Source organism: Myotis daubentonii, chromosome 2 (assembly GCF_963259705.1).
Source record: "Myotis daubentonii chromosome 2, mMyoDau2.1, whole genome shotgun sequence".
Taxonomy (NCBI): domain Eukaryota; kingdom Metazoa; phylum Chordata; class Mammalia; order Chiroptera; family Vespertilionidae; genus Myotis; species Myotis daubentonii.
This window is the reverse complement of record NC_081841.1, coordinates 5000352-5024701: the sequence shown is the minus strand read 5'-3', so window position 1 is coordinate 5024701 and position 24350 is coordinate 5000352. Positions and strand designations below refer to the sequence as shown.

At 42.1% G+C, this 24350-nt stretch overlaps 1 protein-coding gene across 4 annotated transcripts in view; it reads left to right on the top strand.

Annotated features, from left to right (window-relative positions):
* The window catches only part of EP300 (E1A binding protein p300), a 71669-nt gene extending 47561 nt beyond the window's left edge, over positions 1 to 24108 (top strand). For 3 of the 4 annotated variants that reach the window (XM_059681438.1, XM_059681439.1, XM_059681436.1), the window contains 15 exons: positions 597 to 715; positions 2402 to 2641; positions 3060 to 3148; positions 4662 to 4772; positions 6558 to 6614; positions 7173 to 7250; positions 9650 to 9717; positions 10797 to 10947; positions 11069 to 11215; positions 12430 to 12543; positions 13574 to 13739; positions 14889 to 15053; positions 16252 to 16413; positions 19988 to 20269; positions 20817 to 24108. In XM_059681438.1, the coding sequence (XP_059537421.1) occupies positions 597 to 715; positions 2402 to 2641; positions 3060 to 3148; positions 4662 to 4772; positions 6558 to 6614; positions 7173 to 7250; positions 9650 to 9717; positions 10797 to 10947; positions 11069 to 11215; positions 12430 to 12543; positions 13574 to 13739; positions 14889 to 15053; positions 16252 to 16413; positions 19988 to 20269; positions 20817 to 23009 (4142 nt within the window). In that variant the 3' untranslated portion in view covers positions 23010 to 24108. The remainder of the gene's footprint in view (positions 1 to 596; positions 716 to 2401; positions 2642 to 3059; positions 3149 to 4661; positions 4773 to 6557; positions 6615 to 7172; positions 7251 to 9649; positions 9718 to 10796; positions 10948 to 11068; positions 11216 to 12429; positions 12544 to 13573; positions 13740 to 14888; positions 15054 to 16251; positions 16414 to 19987; positions 20270 to 20816) is intronic. The other variant, XM_059681437.1, reaches the window with a different exon arrangement.
* The last annotated feature ends 242 nt before the right edge of the window (positions 24109 to 24350 follow it).

Here is a 24350-nt window from a genome sequence, read left to right as displayed (position 1 = left end):
TTGTGAATGAGTTCTTTCTATTCTTACTTGATAGCATCCTCCTCCTCCTACATTACTTTGACAAGTCTCTTCATAAATTTTTGGAAGGTTTGGGATTCTTTTTCTACTTGGTCAAGACCATCTTAACTACCCTGACCATTGTGGCTCAGTTGGTTGGAGCATCGTCCCATACACTGAAAGGTCATGGGTTCCACTCCAGATGGGGCACGTACCTAGGTCCCAGGTTCAATTCCCTGTCAGGGCACATATACCTAGGTTGTAGGTTCCTTTCCGGATGGGGCACATACGAGAGGCAACCAACCTGTTTCTCACATTGATGCTTCTGTCTCTCTCTCCCTCTCTCTAAAAAATCGAATGGTTCCTTGGGTGAGGGAGAAACAAAATTTCTGACTGAAAAATTAGCTGAACCATAAAAGGTGTTTAAGGATTACAAGACATGGTGCTTTGAAGGTGCTACCCACCCTTAGTGATACTTCCATGGGGACAACATAGGCATTTTTGTATTTTGTGATTCTTGAGATATATTCATAGCTTTGACTTGAACTTTTTCTCTTTTTATGGTTAATTGGTAACTAATTTTAAATGTACTCTTAAAGTTTTCAAACCAGAAGAATTACGCCAGGCACTGATGCCAACATTGGAGGCACTTTACCGACAGGATCCAGAATCCCTCCCATTTCGTCAACCTGTGGACCCTCAGCTTCTAGGAATCCCTGTAAGTATGTGGTGGCACTTCTGATTTTGTTTTTTAACTTGTCAACAGCTTTATTCAGATATAATTCACATATGGTGTAAGTCATTCATGTGAAGTATATAATTCAATGGTTTTGTGCATTCACAGAAATATGTAACCATCACCACAGTCAGTTTGGGGTCATTTTTACCAGCCCACCAAAGAAAAGAAACCCCATATCCATGAGCAGTCATTCCCATCTGCTTCACAGCCGCCACTGCCAGTACCCCCAGTCAACCATAAGCCTGCTTTCTTGATTGTCCATTCTGGACATTTCACTAAACGGTGTTATACAGTATGTGGTGCTGGTAACTGGCTTATTTCACTGAGCATAATGTTTTCAGGGTTCATCCTGTTGTAGCACAAGTCAGTATTTCAGTTCTTTTTATGGCCCAGGAATAGTCCTTTGTGTGGTTATACCATATTTTCTTCACCAGTTTATTTTTTGTTAGACATTTGGGTTGTTTACACATTTTTTACTGTTGACACTGGTGTTGCTGGGAATATCCGCATCAAATATTTGTGTGGTGGATGTTTGTTTTTTGTTGGTTTTTTTTAATATATTTTTATTGATTTTTTACAGAGAGGAAGAGAGAGAGACAGAGAGTCAGAAACGTCGATAAGAGAGAAACATCGATCAGCTGCCTCCTGCACACCCCCTACTGGGGATGCGTCCGCAACCAAGGTACATGCCCTTGACTGGAATCGAACCCGGGACCCCTCATTCCGCAGGCCAAAGCTCTATCCACCGAGCCAAACCGATCAAGGCAGTGTGGTGAATGTTTTTATTTCTCTTGGATATATACTTAGTGGAATTCCTGAGTCATATAGTTTATCACTGGAGTAGCAGTATTTTTTTTTTTTTTTTATGGAAAAGATAGACCCAAATTAGCTTCATCAGCTTTTATTTTAGCTTTTATTTTTTTAAACTGGAAGACCTTAAAGGCCTATTTCAATCAGCTGCTATCTTAAGTTCTCCAGAGGATTTTTGTGGAGTTCTTTTGTTTTTTACTTTATTTCAGAGAGAGGGAGGGGGAGAGAAAAATGGAAAAAACATCAGAGAGATTGCGTCCTCCATGCCCCTACTGAGAATCGAACTGTGACTCCTGGCTCATGGGTAGACGCTCAACTTCTAAGCCACATTGGCCAGGCAACTTCATCTGCTTTTAAAGTTGCCTTTACACCAGTCTGCTAGCAGGTTCCCTTTGAGGATTTTAAGTAGTATTGAATAAGGCAATGGAGTGCTGCGAAGGATGGAAATCCGTCGGGAATTCCCTCTCCCACCCCCCACCCCCCTATATTTTCCTGTGGCCTTAGATGGAGCACTGATGTTGTGGACTTAGTTTCCTTCTAGTACTAAAATTTTAGGGTCTTTAAACTGATTGTACTTATACTATGTGGTAAAGCACCTGCAGTTGTTTCTGTAGACCATAAGCCTGGCATATGGAAAGTCTGTGGCAGCTCTGTTCTCTGCTCTTTCCTTTGACCTGCCTCACATCTCTGTAGACTAATGATTTAAAGGGTGTTGAATCAATCAACTCTTCTGAAATATAGACGGGTCAAAGACTCAACATTACCTGGAAATTAATGATGATAATAGGAAGATAGGCTATCTGCCTTAAATGTACTGAGACTTTGAGTAATGTTGCTTGGTGTTACTTGTCCTAGGATTACTTCGATATTGTGAAGATCCCCATGGATCTCTCCACCATCAAGAGGAAGTTAGACACTGGACAGTATCAGGAGCCCTGGCAGTATGTGGATGACATTTGGCTTATGTTCAACAACGCCTGGTTATATAACCGGAAAACATCGCGCGTGTACAAATACTGCTCCAAGCTCTCTGAGGTCTTTGAACAAGAAATTGACCCAGTCATGCAAAGCCTTGGATATTGTTGTGGTAGAAAGGTAAGAATTTTTTGCACAGATAATTGTTGTGTTGAAAACTTGACTAATTAGAATCCTGAATCATTAGATTATAAATTCATCTGGAGTAGGGATTTGATCATAACCTCCTGTGGGTGCATTCCACCTGTCGTGTACTTGTCTGCCTGTGCACCCCAATTCACATTAAGCTCCTCTTGTCCTATTGAGTTCTTTGGTAAGTCCTGAGAGGATATGACCACTAAGTCTACTCACAGTGGTGAAATAATAAATTAGTAAACTAGAACGGTTTTAGTTCTGTGAACTGTCTTGGAAACAGCACATTATGATTAACATAAATGAGAATTAAAACTTCACTGACTTGGTTTTTTATTTGCCCATGTAAATATTCTAGCTTGTCCTTCAGGCCTGTGTACTACTTAATGAATGGTTTCTTTTGCAGTTGGAATTCTCTCCACAGACACTCTGTTGCTATGGCAAACAGTTGTGCACAATCCCGCGTGATGCCACGTATTACAGTTACCAGAACAGGTAAGCTTGACCATGTGTGGCCCATGATCCATGTGTGTGCTTGTCTAGAGAGTGCATGCACATGGACCAACACACATAAGGTCATGGTTCATCTGTAACTTGCTTGAGAACAACTGTACAGCACAAGTTCTGGTTTTGCAATTTGCCTTTGTAGAAATACACAGTTTTATAGAAGAAAGTAGCCTTGCATCACTTGTTTGGGCCCTGGCTTATAATAATACTAGTGTCCAGTGCACGAATTTGTGCACATTGAAAAGAAACTGATTAGAAAAAATGTTTTAGTATTGCTATGTGCCCTTTCTCTATGATGTTTCCTTTTGGGCAGTAATTACAAAAATTTACTCACTGTTATCTTAACCATAATTTGTCTCCTGTTTTCAGTATGGGTATGGGAGTGTTTACTGTGGGCTCTGAGACAGTAAAGAGCAAGGCTAGTGATTAACACTCTTCTGTAATAAAACCAAGCCCATGGTGGTGTTTTCTCTGAACTTGTGTGCTACAGATGTAGTCCTAGCTTTGAAAGAGTCACTTCAACTTTTTGTTTTATTTACAAAAAGTTTGGTGCACTCCCTTAGTGCTTTGTAGTCATTCGTATCCATAGTGTTTTACTGATTAAAACCTGGAAAAAGTGGGTCTCAAGTTGTTTTAAGCACCTTATGTTCAAAAAATCAAATAACCACCAGCATGAAACTTCTCATGCTACAATCTTAACATTCATACCATTTTTGTATTTTTAACATCAATTTACACTGTTTGAAATCTTTGTACCAAGGAATCTACACACACCATTGCCTTCCTTTTGTCTTTTTAACTATATCAGTTGGTTACAATCCGTATTTAACTGCTTGTGCAAACTTTTCATTGAAAAACGTGTGGGCTTTTTTTTAATGTGGCTTCCTTGGGATCAAAAAGAAAATTTTTTCCAACCCACAGTTGGTTTTGGATTAGTTGTTCCCTGGTACTGTATCCATAATGGATTTTTTTTTTTAAAGAAGTGGGGAGAAGTGTGTGAAAATGATGTTTAGGTAACAGGATGGCAATTATTCTCTCCCCAGTATATTCTCCTTCCTTCTGATTAATTTGTATCAATTAGCATTAATTACTGAAATGAAGGGTGTAGGTCTATGTAAGTGAAACTTTTTTATTTGCTACTTGTGATCCCATTTGAGATATTTAATGCTAATCTGTGCTTTGCCTTGGCTTTCTGCTTTGTGTTGTCTTGTCTTGCATTTAATGTTGTTTTGTTATCCTGCAATCCCTCATTTCTTCCTTTGTTTTGTTTTGTGTTTTTTTTTTCCTCCCTCATGCTTGTCGTTGTCTGCATTTGGCTTTGATTGCAAAAAAAAAAAAACCAAAAAAAAAACAAAACCCATACTGTGGGGCCCATAAATCTGCATCATTGAATGTCCTTGTCGCCGTTGATGACCTGCTCTCTGCTCCCGTCCCCCTCCTTGGCCTGCTGTGATTGGTGGCTTCGTTGCTTGGCTTGGGCTGTGTTGTGTGAACGGAACAGTTCACCCCAGTATGGCCTTCTTGCCGACAGGTATCATTTCTGTGAGAAGTGTTTCAATGAAATCCAAGGGGAGAGCGTTTCTTTGGGGGATGACCCTTCCCAGCCTCAAACGTAAGTACCTGCTTCTTTTCAAAAGTGCCATCCTATTTCTGTTTATTTCCAGGTGATTATGCTTAGGCTTCTGAGTAGTCTTGGATTATGCTGTCCAATATGATAGCCATTAGCCCCAGACGGCTACTTAAATACAAACTAATTAAAAGTAAATACAATGTAAAGTTGTTTCTCACTTGCACTCGCTACTTATTAAATGCTTAATAGACATCTGTGGTTAGTGGCCGCCATATTGGTTAGCACAAATAAATTTCTATCAGTTCTGTTAGTGCTGACAGAGGGACTACATTAGTACTGGGTGGTCATTTTAGATATACTTCTTCTATAAGGAAACATTCAGCTTCTTTCCTAAATGTTGAAAGTGTGTAGTGCCAGGGAACTTCATTATTAACAGTTTTGAATTTGCGGGGAATTGAACAAAATCTTACAGCCTTCTCATCTTAGATAATAATACAGAAATCACTATAATTGTGAATAGCATTAAACAACCTTAAGGCTTTGTCAGAGTGGCTTAGAGACTTCGTTGGGCTTTTTGAGATCTTACAAGTTCTTTTTTGGTAAATGCCAAGGAAAAAAAATTTCAAACATGTCCCTAACTGCCTCATTGTACTTATTTTTTTGTTTTTTGTTAATCCTCACCTCAGTATATTTTTTCCATTGATTTTTAGAGCGAGGAAGGGGGAGGGATAGAGGGTGGAAGAGGGGGAACATCGATGTGAAAAAGACATATCGATTGCTTGCCTCCCACACACACCCTGACTTTGGCCAGGGCTCAGAGTACTTCTAATCTCTGAGATTTAGACAAACATTGTATTTCAAATTTGGACTGTTTTAGAATGAAAGAACTGTTTGGTATACTTTGAATATTCTTCAGCTTCTTTTCTGGTTTAACCCATAATAAACAAAAGCTGCTCCGAGCACTCCAAAAAAATATGGAATTGTGTTATGTTACTAGTAAAACAGGGCTTCTTTGAAAAACTGATTAATTTTTCCAAATTGGGCTTTTTGAAGTTGCACTTTAACTTTAATCACCATTGAAGTACAATTTAGTACAGTCAGGCTTTGATCTGGGGAGTAGGTACTAGGTCCCTTGAGCCTTATGGAGATTTTCTGACCGTTGGCTAAACCAGGGAAGTCAGGACTCTAGCTCGGTTTCCCTGATGCAGGAAAGGAAGGCAGCCTTCCTGTTGGCACTGTGGAGTGTCTTAGCACGTGTTCTCACAGTGCATCTGTGGCTTTGAAGAGTCAAGAAACCTCCTGCTGGTGCTGCAGGAGTGCTGTGGACCTCAAAGTCTGAGTTCAGGTCCACTGGTGCTGCTGGTCTCCAGAGTAGCGAGGCCTAGAGCCATGTAGAGATGTCCTGCTAGAGTGTAACTAGTAGGAAACCGTGTAGATGTGGAAGTGCCCTCATTTTTGTGAAGAATCACCCCAGCAGGCAGAGTTGGGCCCCCTGAAGTTTATCCTGGATGAAGCATGATAAGAGTGTTAGCTTCTGTGTTTGTGAGTCTGTCAGTGTGTGTGATGTGTCAGTTCCAGATGGTTGGGAGGCCATGTGAATATTTTTAAATAAATACTATAAGGAATTTTCACCTTTAAGACTAAAATATGTTTTCTTGATATTGACATTTTCTATTAATATAAAAAGTTATTTGACTAGACTTCCCTGAAAAATGGACTTAAATAATCCACTTATCATATGAGATTTGTTCCTTGGGATAGAACGGTGGTCAGAATGCTCACCTTTCTACATCGCTTTTTCTCATTGTGTCCCTCTTCTCTCTTTAGTACAATAAATAAAGAACAGTTTTCCAAGAGAAAAAATGACACACTGGATCCTGAACTGTAAGTAGATTTCCTTGAATAGTCAGTACACTTTGATTTTCCTTTCTTCCCTTCATTTTCTTGGTTTGCATGGCCAGTGAGATGATTCTATATCCTTGGACTGAATCTATATACATACAACTAATAACATAGACAGTAGAAATGTAGATGTTTACATTACAGTTAGTATTTGTTTACATTTCAGTAAAGCGACCAAATATTGGTGTTGCATAGGCCCGAGAGAAGCACCAAGCTACCTCTGCCCAGGGCCATGTGTTCATCCCTGTTGTCCTCCACATTTTGAAACAAGCTCACAGGCCCTCCTTTCTGGTGAGGCCTTGCATAGCGCTGGCATGTACCATTGTGGTGAGCATTCCTAGAGTGGCCAGGGTGGTGGCAGACTCATTTGGAAGCTTAAGCAGTAGAGATCATTCACATTTTACTGCCTTTCCAGTCACATTTTAAAATGTCACATTTAATTTCTTTGAAATTTGTTCTACCTGTAACAGTAAAGAGCTTTTAAAAACTTCTAAAAACTATTATTTCGAGTCTTTAGATATTTTGGCTTTTTTCTTCCAGGTTTGTTGAATGTACCGAATGTGGAAGAAAGATGCATCAGATCTGTGTCCTTCATCATGAGATGATCTGGCCATCTGGGTGAGACACCAGTATTTTATCTAGACTCTTTCTTTATCATGAGTCTTAATGAGTTTTTGTTTTTGTGGTTATTATATCTTCAAAGTTACTATCTCTGAAAATTGTTCTTTGGGTTGGGAAAAGCTAATTTAAACCCAGATTTAAAACATTAAATAACCTAGAATCAAAAAAACCATTATCTTGTTTGCATGCAGTTTTTTAATCCATATACAATTATTCTGCTGGTTTTTATTTTAAACTAGAGGCCCAGTGCATGAAATTCATGCACGCGGGGCGGGGGTGTCCCTCAGCTCGGCTTGGGCCCTCTTGCAGTTCAGGAGCCCTGGGAGCGGGGAGCCCTCAGAGGATGTCCAACTGATGGCTTAGGCCCCCTGGGGAGAGGGCCTAAGCCTGCAGGCGGACATCCTTAGCGCTGCCACGGAGGCAGGAAAGGCTCCTGCCACCACTGCTACAATCGCCAGGGTGAGCCCAGTTCAGAGCTTCTGGCTGAGTGCACTCCCCCTGTGGGAGCACACTCACCACCAGGTGGCAGCTCCTGCATTGAGTGTCTGCCCCCTGGTGGTCAGTGCACATCATAGTGACTGGTTGTTCTGCCATTTGGTCAATTTGCATATTAACCTTTTATTGTATAGGATTATTTTGTGATCTTTGGTTACATCAAAAGTAAATGCTTTTTAAAGATTTATGAATAGAGGTAACAAGAAATCTCTAGCACCTGGAGACTAGCAAGGAGATGTTAGATGCAATTAAATTTACCAAATTTTGAACATTTGCTTGTACTGCATTAGAAAAATTAGAAGATACAAGCCCTAACCAGTTTGGCTCAGTGGATAGAGCGTTGGCCTGCGGACTGAAAGGTCCCAGGTTCAATTCCGGTCAAGGGCACGTACTTTGGTTGCAGGCACATCCCCAGTAGGGGGTGTGCAGGAGGCAGCTGATCAATGTTTCTCTCTCATCGATGGTTCTAACTCTCTGGCCCTCTCCCTTCCTCCCTGTAAAAAATTAATAAAATATATATATTTTTTAAAAAGATACAAATATAAGGGGTGCTAAGGGAACACCTCTTTTTCCCTTTTGAGAAAACATTACACTGAATAGTATATTAAATGGTGGCCCTGGTTAGGATTAGACTTAAACATCTTTTGGGAGGTTGGGCGATAAGGTTAATGGCTATAGTAATAAGGTACATAGCTGTTGTTCAGTGAAAGGCAGAGTTGCATAAAGTGACTAGATACAGACTTCAGTTAACTAGCTGTTCTTGGGCCACATGTTCTATTTCTGAATATTCTGCATATATTTATCCAAGCTGCCCAGCGTCACTGGCTTCGATGTGGATTTTTTTGGACACTTAACCTGCTATTGCTATGGGCCACTTCTCACTCTCCAATAATGGGGCTGGTCCCCGCTCTGTCCAAGGGAAGGGGACGAGTGGGAGAGTCTGTGCATCAAGTGACTTGTTAGGATGGGGTCTCTGACTATACTGTCCTCTGCTCTTTCCTTGGATTATTGATGCTGATTTGAAGGTCACAGGAAAGAGAAGGCTAGCAAGTTTCCAGAAAATAACTCAGGAAACTCGTAGTTGGTATTTATATAGCTTGTCTTTAGATAGGAATTTTTAGTGTTCTCCTTAATTACAGAGTGGGTGAGAATAATGAACAGATTGGCAGTGATTCCAGCAACTTCTGATAGTCAGCTAGCTGATGACCTCTCAGGTTTTTGTAAGAAATTCAGCTCAGGTACACATCTTATGTAACTGCAGGAACAAAAAGAATGCACATTTTGCCCTGGCCGGGTGGCTGTTAATTGGAATATCGTTTCGTGTATCAGAAGGTCTCCGGTTCAATTTCCCATTCAGGAAATTTACCCGGTTTGATCCCTGTATGGGAGGCAACTTCTCTCTTTTTCTCTTTCTCTCCCTCTCCTTTCCTCTCTCTCTCTCTATAATCAATTTTTTTAATTAAAAACAAAATCTCAGGTGAGGATTTTTTTTAAATGTAAATTTTAAATCTATTGGTACTTCTGAATGTACTCACTTAAATACCTATCAGAAGCAAACAGACTGATACCAAAATTTTGCCAATAAAACCTAAATTCCTATCTTAATCTGTAATCCTTCATCATTTTCACATGTAAGGCAGTTTATATGCCCTTCACATTTCTTCATGTCTTTTATTTTTCAATTAGGTTTTTCCTTTTTTGTGTGTGAATGGTATCCACAAGCTCTTCACATGTTGCTTGTATTAACTTTCTGTTGCATATTTAGAAATGTTTCTATTTCTCCCAGGTCATCTTTTGAATTTTAACTTTATACATACCAGTATATAAGCTAGATTATGTAGTATACATTACTTTAAATGTTTCTCTAAGTTTTGTAAGCTAAGTCTTGGTTTACATTTTAGGTTTGTCTGTGATGGCTGTTTAAAGAAAACTGCACGAACTAGGAAAGAAAATAAGTTTTCTGCTAAAAGTAAGTTTCATTTTTACAGGTACAGCTTGGCAAAACTTCACTAAAGCATAGTTAAGAATAAACTATCTAAAATGAATGCTTTGTTTCAACCTTATTTAAAATATTTAACCAAATTAAAAATAAAACTTTTCTATACTGTATGTACTTAGAATTGAACTGCAGTGTACTTTTTGATGTGAAATTCGTTAGACCTAAGAAAAACATTTCAGGGATCAGGGTTTGTAAAATGTAGAATTTGTTTTCTTGTTTCTGCATTTCTCCATATTTGGACCATTTCTTAATGGGGGCCAGGTGTGAAAATATTTGGCCAGAATTGCTATCCCATGAGTGGTTCTCTAAGTTTTGTCCATACCATTAGTGGGGGCTGCTTTTAGACCTGTGACTTTTTCAATTGAGGGTTGGGGGGGGGGGGGGTTAAAAATTTTATACTATTAGTATTAATTTATCTTACAGTATTTGGTTTAGTTTCGTAAGTGCCTTTGCAATTCTTTGCTGACCTACAGGTCACTTTTATTCCTGCAAGGTTTCTCATAATATCCAACATTTTTAAAAAATATTTTTGTAGCACTGTGGCCGTGTGGCTCAGTTGATGGGTGTCATCCTGTGCAGTGAGGGGGGAGCTGGTTTGATTCCCGGTCAGGGCATATGCCTGGGTTTCGGGTTCGGTCCCAGGTGGGGGTGTGTACAGGAGGCAACTGGTCAATGTCTCTCTGTCACATTGACATTTCTTTTTCTTGCTCTGAAATAAACTTTTTTAAAAATTAGTTTTGCAAATTGAGGCAAACTGCATATGGATATTTGGTCTATTTTTTAACTTCTGAAATTATAAAGTTTTTCAAAATAAAAAGTTGGGGGAAATGACATTTAAAAAGTATTGACTACCATGCTTGCTTTAACTGCATATGCACTAAATTGGAATGATTCAGACAAGACCAGCAGGGCCCCTGAGCAAGGATGAGTGCACATTCATGCAGTCTTCCGTGGGGGGAATGCTTTGAGTATTGACTACATTGCTTGCTTTTAACAGTAATGATTTTGCATCTTGGTTACTACTGAACTTTTAACTTCTACATTCCTAGGGTTGCCATCCACTAGGCTTGGCACCTTTCTAGAGAATCGTGTGAATGATTTTCTGAGGAGACAAAATCACCCTGAGTCAGGAGAAGTCACTGTTCGTGTCGTTCATGCTTCTGACAAAACTGTGGAAGTCAAACCAGGCATGAAAGCAAGGTATCTAGTAATTTACTTTTTTATTCTCTTGTGGATCCACAATTGTTCATCCGCAGTTACTATTGATGACTCTAATCTGAATGACATGTTGTGTTTTTTCCCTCCAATCTGAATTGTGTAGATTTGTGGATAATGGAGAGATGGCAGAATCCTTTCCCTATCGAACCAAAGCCCTCTTTGCCTTTGAAGAGATTGATGGTGTTGACTTGTGCTTCTTTGGCATGCATGTTCAGGAGTATGGCTCGGACTGCCCTCCACCCAATCAGAGGTAAGGTTTACTAGGGTGGAAGTTTGTAGTTAATGAAAGGCAAAATGGGCAAAAGAACGTGTTTGATGTACTTGGTTTGGAAATGCAAACTCTCAAGTGTAGTATTGAAATGAAACCAAAAACACAAAGTACTGCTCAATACTGCTTTCCTGTGGTCATAGTAATAAGGAAAGCGTTGTGAGTAGCAGCCTGGAATGGGAAACAAACACTACTTTTCAGAAAATGGGCTTAAATCTAGATAGTACCTTGCTGAGAGGTATATGAATGAGTGTCATGCAGATCAGGTAGCAATATGGCTTAGAATCTGTTTCCAAAATAGTATAAAGGCCAGAATAAGAATGCTGCCAGAATACATTTGGATGCATAAATATTGGTTGATACACTATGTTTCAGGCACTACTGGGTGCTGAGATTAACACTAGAAAGACTGAAATTTAGTATATACCTATATTGCCCAAAAGCAGTCAAAATGACTGCATTGTGAAAGAATAATATTGGAGCACTCTTCACTTATGTTCCTTTGCTTTTCCAATAACTCACTTCTATTCGACATTTCTTTCATGAATTTAGGGCGCAAAAGAAATAAACAACTTATTAGAACAAGTATCACTGCATAAAGATTCGAATAACAAGCACTAGTTTAGCTTATTGAGCAACTGCAACTTATCAAGTATCGACAATTTATCATGTACTTGTATGTTATCATGTGACGGTAATCGAAAAAAATGAAAACTGTTATTTCAATACAGAGCCGAACTGGTCATATAAGAAATTTACTCAATTCAATAATAAGAGTTAAAATTTCCCAAGCAGTCAAAATGACTGCTTTTGGGCAATATAGGTATAACACATATATATATACCGGAAATGAAGGAGGGGGGGGTAACTACAATTATTAATAAACGCATTTATATGTTGTACAAAAAGTCACAAAATTCTAAGACATTGTGTCCTTATATACATAATTGTTTTTCTAATTGAAATTAAAAAGCACTCAAAATGACTTCCTTGGGCAATCTAGTGTTAAAATAGAGCCTTAGGCTCACTATGCTCCCCTAAAGGGTTCACAATCTAGTCATTTAAATACTTGACAATAATAACATGTTGACAAGGTGAGCTTTAAAAAACACGGAGAGAGAACATGTATTTTTAGCCGCATTGGTAAGAAATCATGTGATGACCTGACTTGGTTTCTTTCTCCCCACTTGTTACAGGAGAGTATACATATCATACCTCGACAGTGTTCACTTTTTCCGCCCGAAATGCTTGAGGACTGCAGTCTATTATGAAATCCTAATTGGATATTTAGAATATGTCAAGAAACTAGGGTAAGCGCATTAATAACAAATGGCATTTTTTAAAAATGGTTTAAATTAATTACCACTGTGGTATTGTGGTAAGATATAAATGGAAATATACAAATATATGACTTTTTGCCCTTTTTTCTCAGCTTTGGTTTTTATCTAATAGAATTGGAACCTCACTTTCGCTGGAGAGCTTTGATGTTATACCCATCCCAGATTAGTTTTATTTTGTCCAGTTAAGCTGTTTGGTACAGTTTTATTTCAGAGTTGATTGCTACTCATTTAGGATCAGAATCTTAACATTTGCATTGATCCTTTTACACCTAAGAATCAAAACCAAAAACAAAGTTCTGGAGATAAAAATTTGTCAGACTGGTTCCTTACACCTCACCTTGCAGGCTGTTCTCAACAACTTGCATTTTGTTTAGTTTTCTTATCGAAATGGATCTGTTTCCCTTTGCATTGTAGCTTTCATTTGATTTTTTTAAAATAATTTTTATTTCTTGAAGTATTACATATGTCTCCTTTTTTCCCCCCCTTGACATTCCCCCGGCCCCTACCCCCTAGTGTCTTGTGTCCATTGGTTATTCTTATATGCGTGCATATAAGTCCTTCGGTTGATCTCTTAACCGCGCCCACCTCCCAAACCCTCCCCAGGCTTCCCACTGTAGTTTGACAGTCTGTTCAATGCTGCTCTGCCTCTGCATCTACCCGTGTTCATCAGTCTATACTGATCCCCATTATCTGTCCCAACCTCACCGGGGCCGTTTCGGCCTCATTTGATTTTTAAATGCAAATTTGGGGTTTTGGGATCCCCCAAGAACTAGCCTCTGTGAAACCTCTAAGAAGCACCAGGCAATGTGAGCTCCATTGTTACTGGTGTGGGTTATGCTAGTTCTGGCCTAAGAACTTGGACCTAATGCTGGATTATATACTTTGTATTGTCTTGAGGGCGAATCATTGGTTTCCCTTTTGACTTCACCGTGTAGTTTAGTGTGTCGTTCTTCCCAGAATGATCATTTCTCTTAAATGTTCCTTCTCTTTGTATTGTTAGTTATACAACAGGGCATATTTGGGCATGTCCCCCAAGTGAAGGAGATGACTATATTTTCCATTGCCATCCGCCTGACCAGAAGATACCCAAGCCCAAGCGACTACAGGAGTGGTACAAAAAGATGCTTGACAAGTCCGTGTCGGAGCGAATTGTCCATGACTACAAGGTCAGGAGGAGTGGGGGGAGCGATAGAAGAGGAAATGCACTGATCCTGCTGCTCTGTGTTCTGTCACTTCACTGTCTTAAAAAGCTGCTATGTGTTCTCCCTCTTCCATGTAACTTGTAAAATTATGCTGATTTTGTAGTGTTTTTATTTTGCTTGGATTATTAAGATGACTTATGTCTGGCAAAATGTTTAAAAACTGTTAAATCTAGTCAGTTGAATATATCAGTGTTTAATATTCTCTTTTCTAGAGTCAAACTTTTTCAAAGTAAGAAAAACAAGAGTCTTAAATCAACAAATTTCTGTTTTAAAGATTTGACTAAGAATGTATTCTTAAAAGCCATTTGTTAATAATAGGGTCTCTCAAAATAAGAACTTGTACTGAATTTCGTACCTGTTTTTACTCTTGGGGAGGAAATCATTAGCTGGGTATTTTCCCAGCAGCACAACAGAACCTCTGTAGCCATTCAGTTCCTGGTATTTGTGTTGAACATATTGCTCAGTGAAAGCTGCTGGAACTCCCAAGGATGGGTCTGAGGCAGGCGTGCCTCACATGGCGCTGCCTTTGTCATCAGGAGTGGTCAAAGCCATCGTTCCTGCCAGGATAATTTACCACTTGGCTATGTAAAGACAGATAATCTTCCTGCCTTTGTGGGTAGAGGAAAAAGAAAACCAGAAATACTAACTTGAAATAGCCCTTTACTATTTATGACACTAAATGTCTTCCTAGGCATGGTGCTTAAATTTAAAAAAAAAAATCTCTGCCATCATTTTAGAACTTTTTTGGTAATCTTAACCGAAGGGTATTTTTTCTACTGTTTTGTTGTTGTTGTTTTTAAAGAATGAGGGGATGGGGGAGGGAGGGAGAGAGAAACATTGATGTGATTAGTTGCCTCCCACATGCACCCCTCCCCAGGGCCGGGGATTGAACCTACACCCCAGGTACATGCCCTTGACTGGGGATCAAATCCACGACCCTTGAGTGCACAGGCAGGCACTCACCACTGAACCACACGGCCAGGACTAGAAGACATTTTAATCTTTGGTGTTTTGTATGTGCATTAGCTGTGACTGCTTTTGTATAATACATGCCTTTGTAAAAAAAAATATATATATATAGAAATTTCATTTTGTGCATGGGTATTTTCACAGGATATTTTTAAACAAGCTACTGAAGATCGGTTAACAAGTGCAAAGGAATTGCCCTACTTTGAAGGTGATTTCTGGCCCAATGTTCTGGAAGAGAGCATTAAGGAACTGGAACAGGAGGAAGAAGAGAGGAAGCGAGAGGAAAACACCAGTAATGAAAGCACAGATGTAAGGGCTTTTCATTTTCCTTTCCAACTTGTACCTTGATTCTCATCTGTAAACCGGAAGTGTGCGTAAACTTTCAACTTGGTCTTACAGCTCTCAGGTGTGAAAGAGCTCTTTAATTTTTGTCTTTGTTAATCCTCACTGGAGGTTATTTTTAGAGAGTGGAAGGGAGCTGGGGGAGAGAGACATCAATATGAGAGAGCCACATCAATTGGTTGCCTCCCCAACAAGGGCAGGGAACCTGCAACCCAGTAGGTACCCTTGACTGGAATCAATTCCATGACCCTTTGATCCGGGGCCGATACTCTATCCATTGAACAACACTGGCCAGGGGCTGGAAGACCTCTTTAAATTGGGCAAGAAATACTGGCCAAGTTACCGAGGTTCCGTTTCTGTGGTTTTAGACCTTAGCATGAGACCCCTTTGTCAGTGGAATCTCGGATTTCCAGGATGGAAGCTGATCATGGAAACGGAGAGGAAACCTTGAATAACTGACACAAAAGTAGAAGGGGGTTGGTAAACTTCAGTTTCTGTCGAAGTCCAGATTATGAATATTTGGGGCCATGTATTGTCTCTGACGCTTTTTTTTTCCTTTTCATAACAAAACAGGCCTGACCACAGTTTACTAGTCCCCTGTGTACAGAGCCTGGTTTTGTAGGAGGATCATCTGAGGAGCTCTTCCAGTCTGTTTACTCATAGCCTGTCTAGAATTGCCCTCATTTAGTTTGGCCTTCTAAAGTCATCCTTAAATAGTCTGTAGAACTCTTTACAGCCTTATTGTTTAAATTCATTGATTGAATGTTTTTCAAGAGTTTTTTTTCAAGTAGGTCCATAAAATTCTAGAATGTGAGTATAAGGCAATGAGTCCAGGTCCTTGGCTCACCACTTCCGTGCACCCTTCACTGCCCCACACTGTGAGTCACTACTTGTTTCCTGTCCTCAATTCTGAGAGAGGATTGCTGGATCTGAAAGGTCTCCAAACTATGGGACTCTCCTGGTCAAAAGCTAAATTGCCATAATGAAGGGTCTCATGAAAGAAAATGTTTACCGTAAATAACAGCTTAAAAACAGAGTACAGAGCATTTGGTGGAAGACATAATATGATCTCTAGTTTCAAAGAAAGGAATCTTTTTTACCATTATTCCAATCACTTCCTAACAAAACATTAACATTTTATTGTCTCCTTTCTGCTATCCTGCAGGTGACAAAGGGAGACAGCAAAAATGCTAAAAAGAAGAATAATAAGAAAACCAGCAAAAACAAGAGCAGCCTGAGTAGAGGCAATAAGAAGAAGCCAGGCATGCCCAATGTATCCAACGACCTCTCGCAGAAACTGTATGCCACCATGGAGAAACACAAAGAGGTAAGATGGTGCCTCCAAGAATAGGAAAAAAGCAGGGCAGGACTTCTCAAACAACTGCCCACCATGGTTGGCATGTACTATGTGAGCCCCAGATTGGAAATTCAGAACAAAGAAGTCATTTGAATTAGAAGGAAGGGAGGGGGGGATGGCTAGGGTGTGTGATAAGAACAGGAAAATAAGGATGCTTTGAGTTGCAGCTGTCATAAATCTAGATGGTGTTGGGTTGTGTCTTACACGATCGTGTGCTGCCTTCTGACGTTTGGCCAGTGGTGGACTGCATCTACAGTGGTGGTCCCGTAAGATAATGAAGCTGAAAAATTCCTGTCACCTAGCAACATCACAGCTGGTGTAATGTCATAGCGCAAGATTACTCACGTTTATGGTGATGTGGTGTAAACAAACCTACAGTGTTGCCAGGCGTATAGAAGTATAGCATATACATCTAGGTTTGTGTAAGTACACTATGACTTCCGCATAATGATGCATTTCTTAGAACATATCCCAGTTGTAAGGTGGCACATGACAATGGATTTCGAAAGCATAGTTTATCTTGTTGGTGCACCATTGTTCAGGAGACCAAGTTCCTTAGAACACCACTGGAATGGGACTTTGGCCAAACAAATGAATCAAAACGTTGACTGTTGACCTTCCTGAAAGTGAATTGGGAGGTGGAGAGAATTGAAGAAGAAAAGTTAAGCCGTAACCGGTTTGGCTCAGTGGATAGAGCGTCGGCCTGCGGACTGAGAGGTCCCGGGTTCGATTCCGGTCAAGGGCATGTACCTGGGTTGCGGGCACATCCCCGGTGAGGGATGTGCGAGAGGCAGCTGATCGATGTTTCTCTCTCATCGATGTTTCTAACTCTATCTCTCTCCCTTCCTCTCTGTGAAAAATCAATAAAATATATTTTTTTAAAAAAGAAAAAAGGAAAAGTTAAACTTTCATAAATATACTTGTAACCTCTTAGAAAAGTTAAAACTTCGGAATTATTTCATCATTTAAATTACCTATTTGTTGTAGGGTGTGTTAGGGTTCTCTTTCCTTTCAGCAGCATCATTGGTGAGAGAAATCTTAAAGGGTAACTCATGTCAGATTTTTAATGTCACAGTTCAACTCTATTCAGACATCATAATCAAGTTCTTATAGGAAGTGACTAATTATGTGGGGAGGGAACTGAAGGCTGGAGTTTAAATATGGAATTACAACCAAATTAATTAAGCAAACTCCAAGAGAGAAGTGGTTATGGCAGAACCCTTCTTTAGAGTGTTACTTATTGTAGTGGTATTGACCTATACAGCTTTTGAAAGCATCTTTTCCCATACACCACTACTCTACCCCCAATGCCTTTTTATATATATCTCTATATATATCTGTGTGTGTGTGTATAAGCCTAAGCCACCGTTAGGACCAGTCGACCGATCACTATGACGATGCACTGACCACCAGGGAGCAGATGCTCAATGCAGGAACTGCCCCCTGTTGGTCAGTGCACTCCCACTGCCAGCCAACCTCCCGGATCCCTTGCCCCAACACTCCAGCCTGATCGTCCCAATCAGGGCCTACCAGCCAACCTCCTGCAGTCCCTCTCCCCAGTCAGCCGGCCAGCCAGCCCCTATCGGCCCCAATGGACCCTGATCGCCGGCCAGGCCGAGGGACCCCACCCATGCACGAAGTCGTGCACCAGGCCTCTAGTGTATATATAATTTTCTTTTATTGATTTCAAGAGAGGGAGAGATAGAAACATCAATAATGAGAGAGAAACACTGATTGGCTGCCTCCTGCATTCCTTCTACTGGTGTTCAAGACCGCAACCCTAGCATATGCCCTGACTGGGAATCAAACCGTGCCCTTCTGATTCATAGGTCAATGCTCAACCACTGAATCACACCAGCTGGACCCCCATGATCTCTTTGTTGAAGCCTAAAGAAATAAGGTCAACCGGCTAGCCTACAATGATAGAGGATGATACCACTGCCTCAGCCATGCTAATGAAACGGAGGAATTTCTTTCTAATGGGTGCCTTTCTGAGATGATAATTAGCTATTTAGAGCAATACGTAGTGCCACAAAATTCTAATATAACAGAGCAATTGGAAAAGGTCCTCTTGTGATTTGACTTAGATTGGACGTGTCCACTATTTAAGATGTAGGTAGTAGTAATCACCTGTTAGGAATTAAAATCTAAGGTGATCGATTCAGGTTAAATTCCAGTACTGTCTTAGCTATAGAGTGGCATACAATGGAATCAATCATGGTTGTTATTAGAGGGTTGGCCATGGTGCAAATTTCCTAGGGAGGCACCGGCTGGTTTTTGTTCGCCTCTATTTTGAATGGGTTAGGCATTCCCCACTTGTTAGAGTCAGTGTTTTCCTCTGTGTCACATTTTCAAACGCTATTTCTTGATTTATGAGTGCTTCCTTTGAGCCACAATCTTAAACCCAATATTACACAGTCAAACACCCATCACAGTCCTCCCTTTATGCTTTTAACTTCCGGCATCTGGTATTTGCCTCTACTCAGTGTGTGTTCTCTTCTCCTGTGTATCTTATCTGAAATGACTTGTTTTATGCAGACATGGCTTCCCAAGCTTATTGTGAGGCTCCCTGCTAGTTTGCACAGGCTTTAGTCTCTGGAAAACTGGCACAGCACAGAGGGCAGAACAGCACCTGCTCACAGCATCCTGGTCTCAGGAAGGTACCATTTTACATTTCATTAGGTTAATAAGAATTTATAGTTTATACACTAATTAACTTCAAACACATATATACCAGCTTCTTATGGCAGCCTTTCCACTAATGGTAATGAGAATTAATGGGTGTTGTGTGTTTTCTAACTTCCATGAGCAAAACATTTGCTGCTACAGCAAGGAATAAGATTTTGCTTTGTTTATCTTTCCCACTCCCATCAACATTTTTGTTGTTTCAAACTTATAGGAAAGTTTCATAAAGGACCTCCTCCCACACCCTTCACTTAGAGTCACCAATTGTTAACATTTTGCTACATTTTCTTTATCTCTGTTTCAGCAAGTATCTTCTAAAAAAGAAGACCACCTCTGCCTGGCCAAGCGGTGGTTTCGTACTCAGTGTCACTGTATGATGTCTGGTCCTTTTGTATGATCCAGTTCAGGAGTATGTTGAGCTGCCATGCCTTAGCTCCCAGCCTTATTTTCTTTCATGACATGGGCATTTGGTTGAAGTGTGCAGGCCAATTGTTTTGTAAAATTTCTTTTCTTTTTTTTCTCGTGATTACATTCAGATTAAACCATGGGGTTGCATCTTAAAAGTAGACTTTTCTGAGATGAAATGTCCACTGTACATGTACTGTACCTGACCTGTTTGTTCTTTATTTTAAAGAACTTATTGAATAAGGTAGAAAAGCTCAGGTGTAGATTGCAGGCCCATTGTAGACAATCTCAGAGGAAAAGACCAGAGACATGTGAAGCAGGAGGGGGACAGTGTCACTGACTCGGTGTTCATCGGCCTCACAGGGTCCAGTCTGGCTCACCTGTCCGCTGTTACTGACCCAGCGCTATGCGGTGCTCTAGTTCCAGAGTCAGAATGAGATCATCTGTTTTGCAGGTTTTCTTTGTCATCCGTCTCATCGCCGGCCCTGCCGCCAACTCCCTGCCTCCCATCATTGATCCTGACCCCCTCATCCCCTGCGACCTGATGGATGGGCGGGATGCCTTTCTCACCCTCGCCAGGGACAAGCACCTGGAGTTCTCATCCCTCCGGAGAGCGCAGTGGTCCACCATGTGCATGCTGGTGGAGCTGCACACCCAGAGCCAGGACCGCTTTGTCTACACCTGCAACGAGTGCAAGCACCACGTGGAGACGCGCTGGCACTGCACGGTCTGCGAGGTGGGTTCCAGGGGCCTGGCCTTCATATTTGAGTGATAGGACTAAAGGGGCTTTTGAGCTCGAGCAGAATATGTAAAACTAGAGGCCCATGCACCAGTGGGGTCCCTCAGCCTCGCCTGCGGGGATCAGGCCAGAACTGGTTCTCCGACATCCCCTAAGGCAGTGGTCGGCAAACTTAAGTTAAACTATATAGGTAGGTACATTGTTAGGCTTAGGAAGAGCCACACTCAAGGGGCCAAAGAGCTGCATGTGGCTCGCAAGCCGCAGTTTGCCGACCACGGCCCTAAAGGGTCCCAGATCACAAGAGGGTGGTTCTTGGGTGACACACAGCAGAATCGGGCTCCCTCCTCTCTGGTTCCGGGTGTATCAGAACCACAGCTGCCAAGTCACCACAGCTCAGCAGCTCCTGCATTGAGCATCTGCCCCCTGGTGGCCAGTGCACGTCACAGCACCGGTTAAACGGTTGCTTAGGCTTTTATACATATAGGTGCTTTTGAATGACTTCAGCCTTAGAGAGTTGACCTTACACCTGTGTTTTCCCCACCAGGATTATGATTTGTGTATCACCTGCTATAACACTAAAAACCATGACCACAAAATGGAGAAACTAGGTCTCGGCTTAGATGATGAGAGCAACAACCAGCAGGCTGCGGCCACCCAGAGCCCAGGAGACTCTCGCCGCCTGAGCATCCAGCGCTGCATCCAGTCTCTGGTCCACGCCTGCCAGTGCCGAAATGCCAACTGTTCCCTGCCCTCCTGCCAGAAGATGAAGCGGGTTGTGCAGCACACCAAGGGTTGCAAACGGAAAACCAATGGAGGCTGCCCCATCTGCAAGCAGCTCATTGCCCTCTGCTGCTACCATGCCAAGCACTGCCAGGAGAACAAGTGCCCTGTGCCGTTCTGCCTGAACATCAAGCAAAAGCTCCGGCAGCAGCAGCTGCAGCACCGGCTCCAGCAGGCCCAGATGCTCCGCAGGAGGATGGCCAGCATGCAGCGGACAGGTGTGGTGGGACAGCAGCAGGGCCTGCCCTCCCCAACTCCTGCCACTCCAACCACGCCGACCAGCCAACAGCCCACCACCCCGCAGACACCCCAACCTCAGCCCCCTTCCCAGCCTCAACCCACCCCTCCCAACAGCATGCCACCCTACCTGCCCAGGACTCAAGCTGCTGGCCCTGTGTCCCAGGGTAAAGCACCTGGCCAGGTGACCCCTCCAACCCCCCCTCAGACGGTTCAGCCACCCCTCCCAGGGCCCCCGCCTGCAGCAGTGGAAATAGCAATGCAGATTCAGAGGGCAGCTGAGACGCAGCGCCAGATGGCCCATGTGCAGATTTTTCAAAGGCCAATCCAGCACCAGATGCCCCCCATGGCCCCCATGGCCCCCATGGGTATGAACCCACCTCCCATGGCCAGAGGTCCCAGTGGACATTTGGAGCCAGGGATGGGGCCCACTGGGATGCAACAACAGCCACCGTGGGCCCAAGGAGGACTGCCTCAGCCCCAACAACTACAGTCCGGGATGCCAAGGCCTGCCATGATGTCAGTGGCCCAACATGGTCAGCCCTTGAACATGGCTCCCCAACCAGGATTGGGCCAGGTCGGTGTGAGCCCTCTCAAACCAGGCACTGTGTCTCAACAAGCCTTACAAAACCTTTTGCGGACTCTCAGGTCTCCCAGCTCTCCCCTCCAGCAGCAACAGGTGCTTAGTATCCTTCACGCCAACCCCCAGCTGTTGGCTGCATTCATCAAGCAGCGGGCTGCCAAGTACGCCAACTCTAATCCGCAAAACCTCCCTGGGCAGCCTGGCATGCCCCAGGGCCAGCCAGGGCTGCAGCCCCCTGCCATGCCTGTTCAGCAGGGGGTCCACTCCAATCCAGCCATGCAGAACATGAATCCCATGCAGGCGGGTGTCCAGAGGGCCGGCCTGCCCCCGCAGCAACCACAGCAGCAAATGCAGCCACCCATGGGAGGGATGAGCCCCCAGGCTCAGCAGATGAACATGAACCACAACACCATGCCTGCACAGTTCCGAGACATCCTGAGACGGCAGCAGATGATGCAGCAGCAGGGAGCAGGGCCCGGGATTGGCCCCGGGATGGCCAACCACAGCCAGTTCCAGCAACCCCAAGGAGTTGGCTACCCCCCACAGCAGCAGCAGCAGCAGCAACAAAGGATGCAGCATCACGTGCAACAGATGCAACAAGGGAACATGGGACAGATGGGCCAGCTCCCCCAAGCCTTGGGAGCAGAGGCTGGAGCCAGTCTGCAGGCCTACCAGCAGCGACTCCTTCAACAACAGATGGGTTCCCCTGCTCAGCCCAACCCCATGAGCCCCCAACAGCATATGCTCCCAAATCAGGCTCAGTCCCCACACCTACAAGGCCAGCAGATCCCTTCTTCTCTCTCCAATCAAGTGCGTTCTCCCCAGCCTGTCCCTTCTCCACGGCCGCAGTCTCAGCCCCCCCACTCCAGCCCTTCCCCGAGGATGCAACCTCAGCCTTCTCCACACCACGTTTCCCCACAAACCAGTTCTCCACATCCGGGGCTGGTAGCTGCCCAGGCCAACCCCATGGAACAAGGGCATTTTGCCAGCCCGGACCAGAATTCAATGCTCTCTCAGCTCACTGGCAATCCAGGCATGGCAAACCTCCATGGTGCAAGCGCCACGGACCTGGGACTCAGCACCGATAACTCAGACTTGAATTCAAACCTCTCACAGAGTACACTAGACATACACTAGAGACACCTTGTAGTATTTTGGGAGCAAAAAAATTATTTTCTCTTAACAAGACTGTTTTGTACTGAAAACAATTTTTTTGAAACTTTCTTAGCCTAAAAGACAATTTTCCTTGGAACACATACGAACTGTGCAGTAGCTGTTTGTGGTTTAAAGCAAACATGCAAGATGAACCTGAGGGATGATAGAACACAAAGAATATATTTTTGTTAGTGCTGGTTACCACCAGCCTTTTCCCCCTTTGTGTGTGTGGTTCAAGTGTGCACTGGGAGGACGCTAAGGCCTGTGAAGCCACCCACGTGCTCCTGCCTTGCACCTCCAATAGGTTTTATTTTTTTTTTAAATTAATGAAAATATGTAATATTAATAGTTATTATTTACTGGTGCAGATGGTTGACATTTTTCCCTATTTTCCTCACTTTATGTAAGAGTTAAAGAACATTTCTAAAACCAGAGGACAAAAGGGGTTAATGTTACTTTAAAATTACATTCTATATATATATATATATATATATAAATATATATAAATATATATTAAAAAACCAATTTTTTTCTCTGGGTGCAAAGATGTTCATTCTTTTTAAAATGTAAAAAAAAAAAAAAAAAAAAAATCCTTTCCTCCCCTCAAGTCAACTTTTGTGCTCCAGAAAATTTTCTATTCCATAAGTCTGAGCGTAAAAACTTCAAGTATTAAAATAATTTGTACATGTAGAGAGAAAAATGACTTTTTCAAAATATACAGGGGCAGCTGCCAAATTGATGTATTATATACTGTGGTTCTGTTTCTCGGAAGATTTTTTTTTGTTATTTTTACATCTAACAAAAAAAATTAAAAAGAGGGTAAGAAACAATTCCATTGGGATGATTTTAACATGAAACTGTCCCTGGGGTTTCTCTGCTTGCTTTCTTCCTCCTGACCCTGCCCCCTGACACACACACTTTCTGTAAAACTTGAAAATAGAAAGCAGAAACCCTCAACTGTTGTAAATCATGCAATTAAAATTGATTACTTATAAATATGAACTTTGGATCACTGTATAGACTGTTAAATTTGATTTCTTATTACCTATTGTTAAATAAACTGTGTGAGACAGACAGCTAACTTTGTTTCACTTCTTTCCGACACAACTTTGTCTTAGAAGGCATCAGTGTAAGTCCCTGATGCATAGGGTTCAGAGGAAAAAGCAAAGCCACTAACACACAGCCTAGCCTCTCTCTATATTCAAGTGAACTGAAAAACGGACTTTGGTAAATTTGTCCAACATTCAGGGAAAAACACTACAAGTACCAGCCAAATGTTAATTTTATCTATTTGAGTTGGTATTGATTAGTGTTTAACATGTT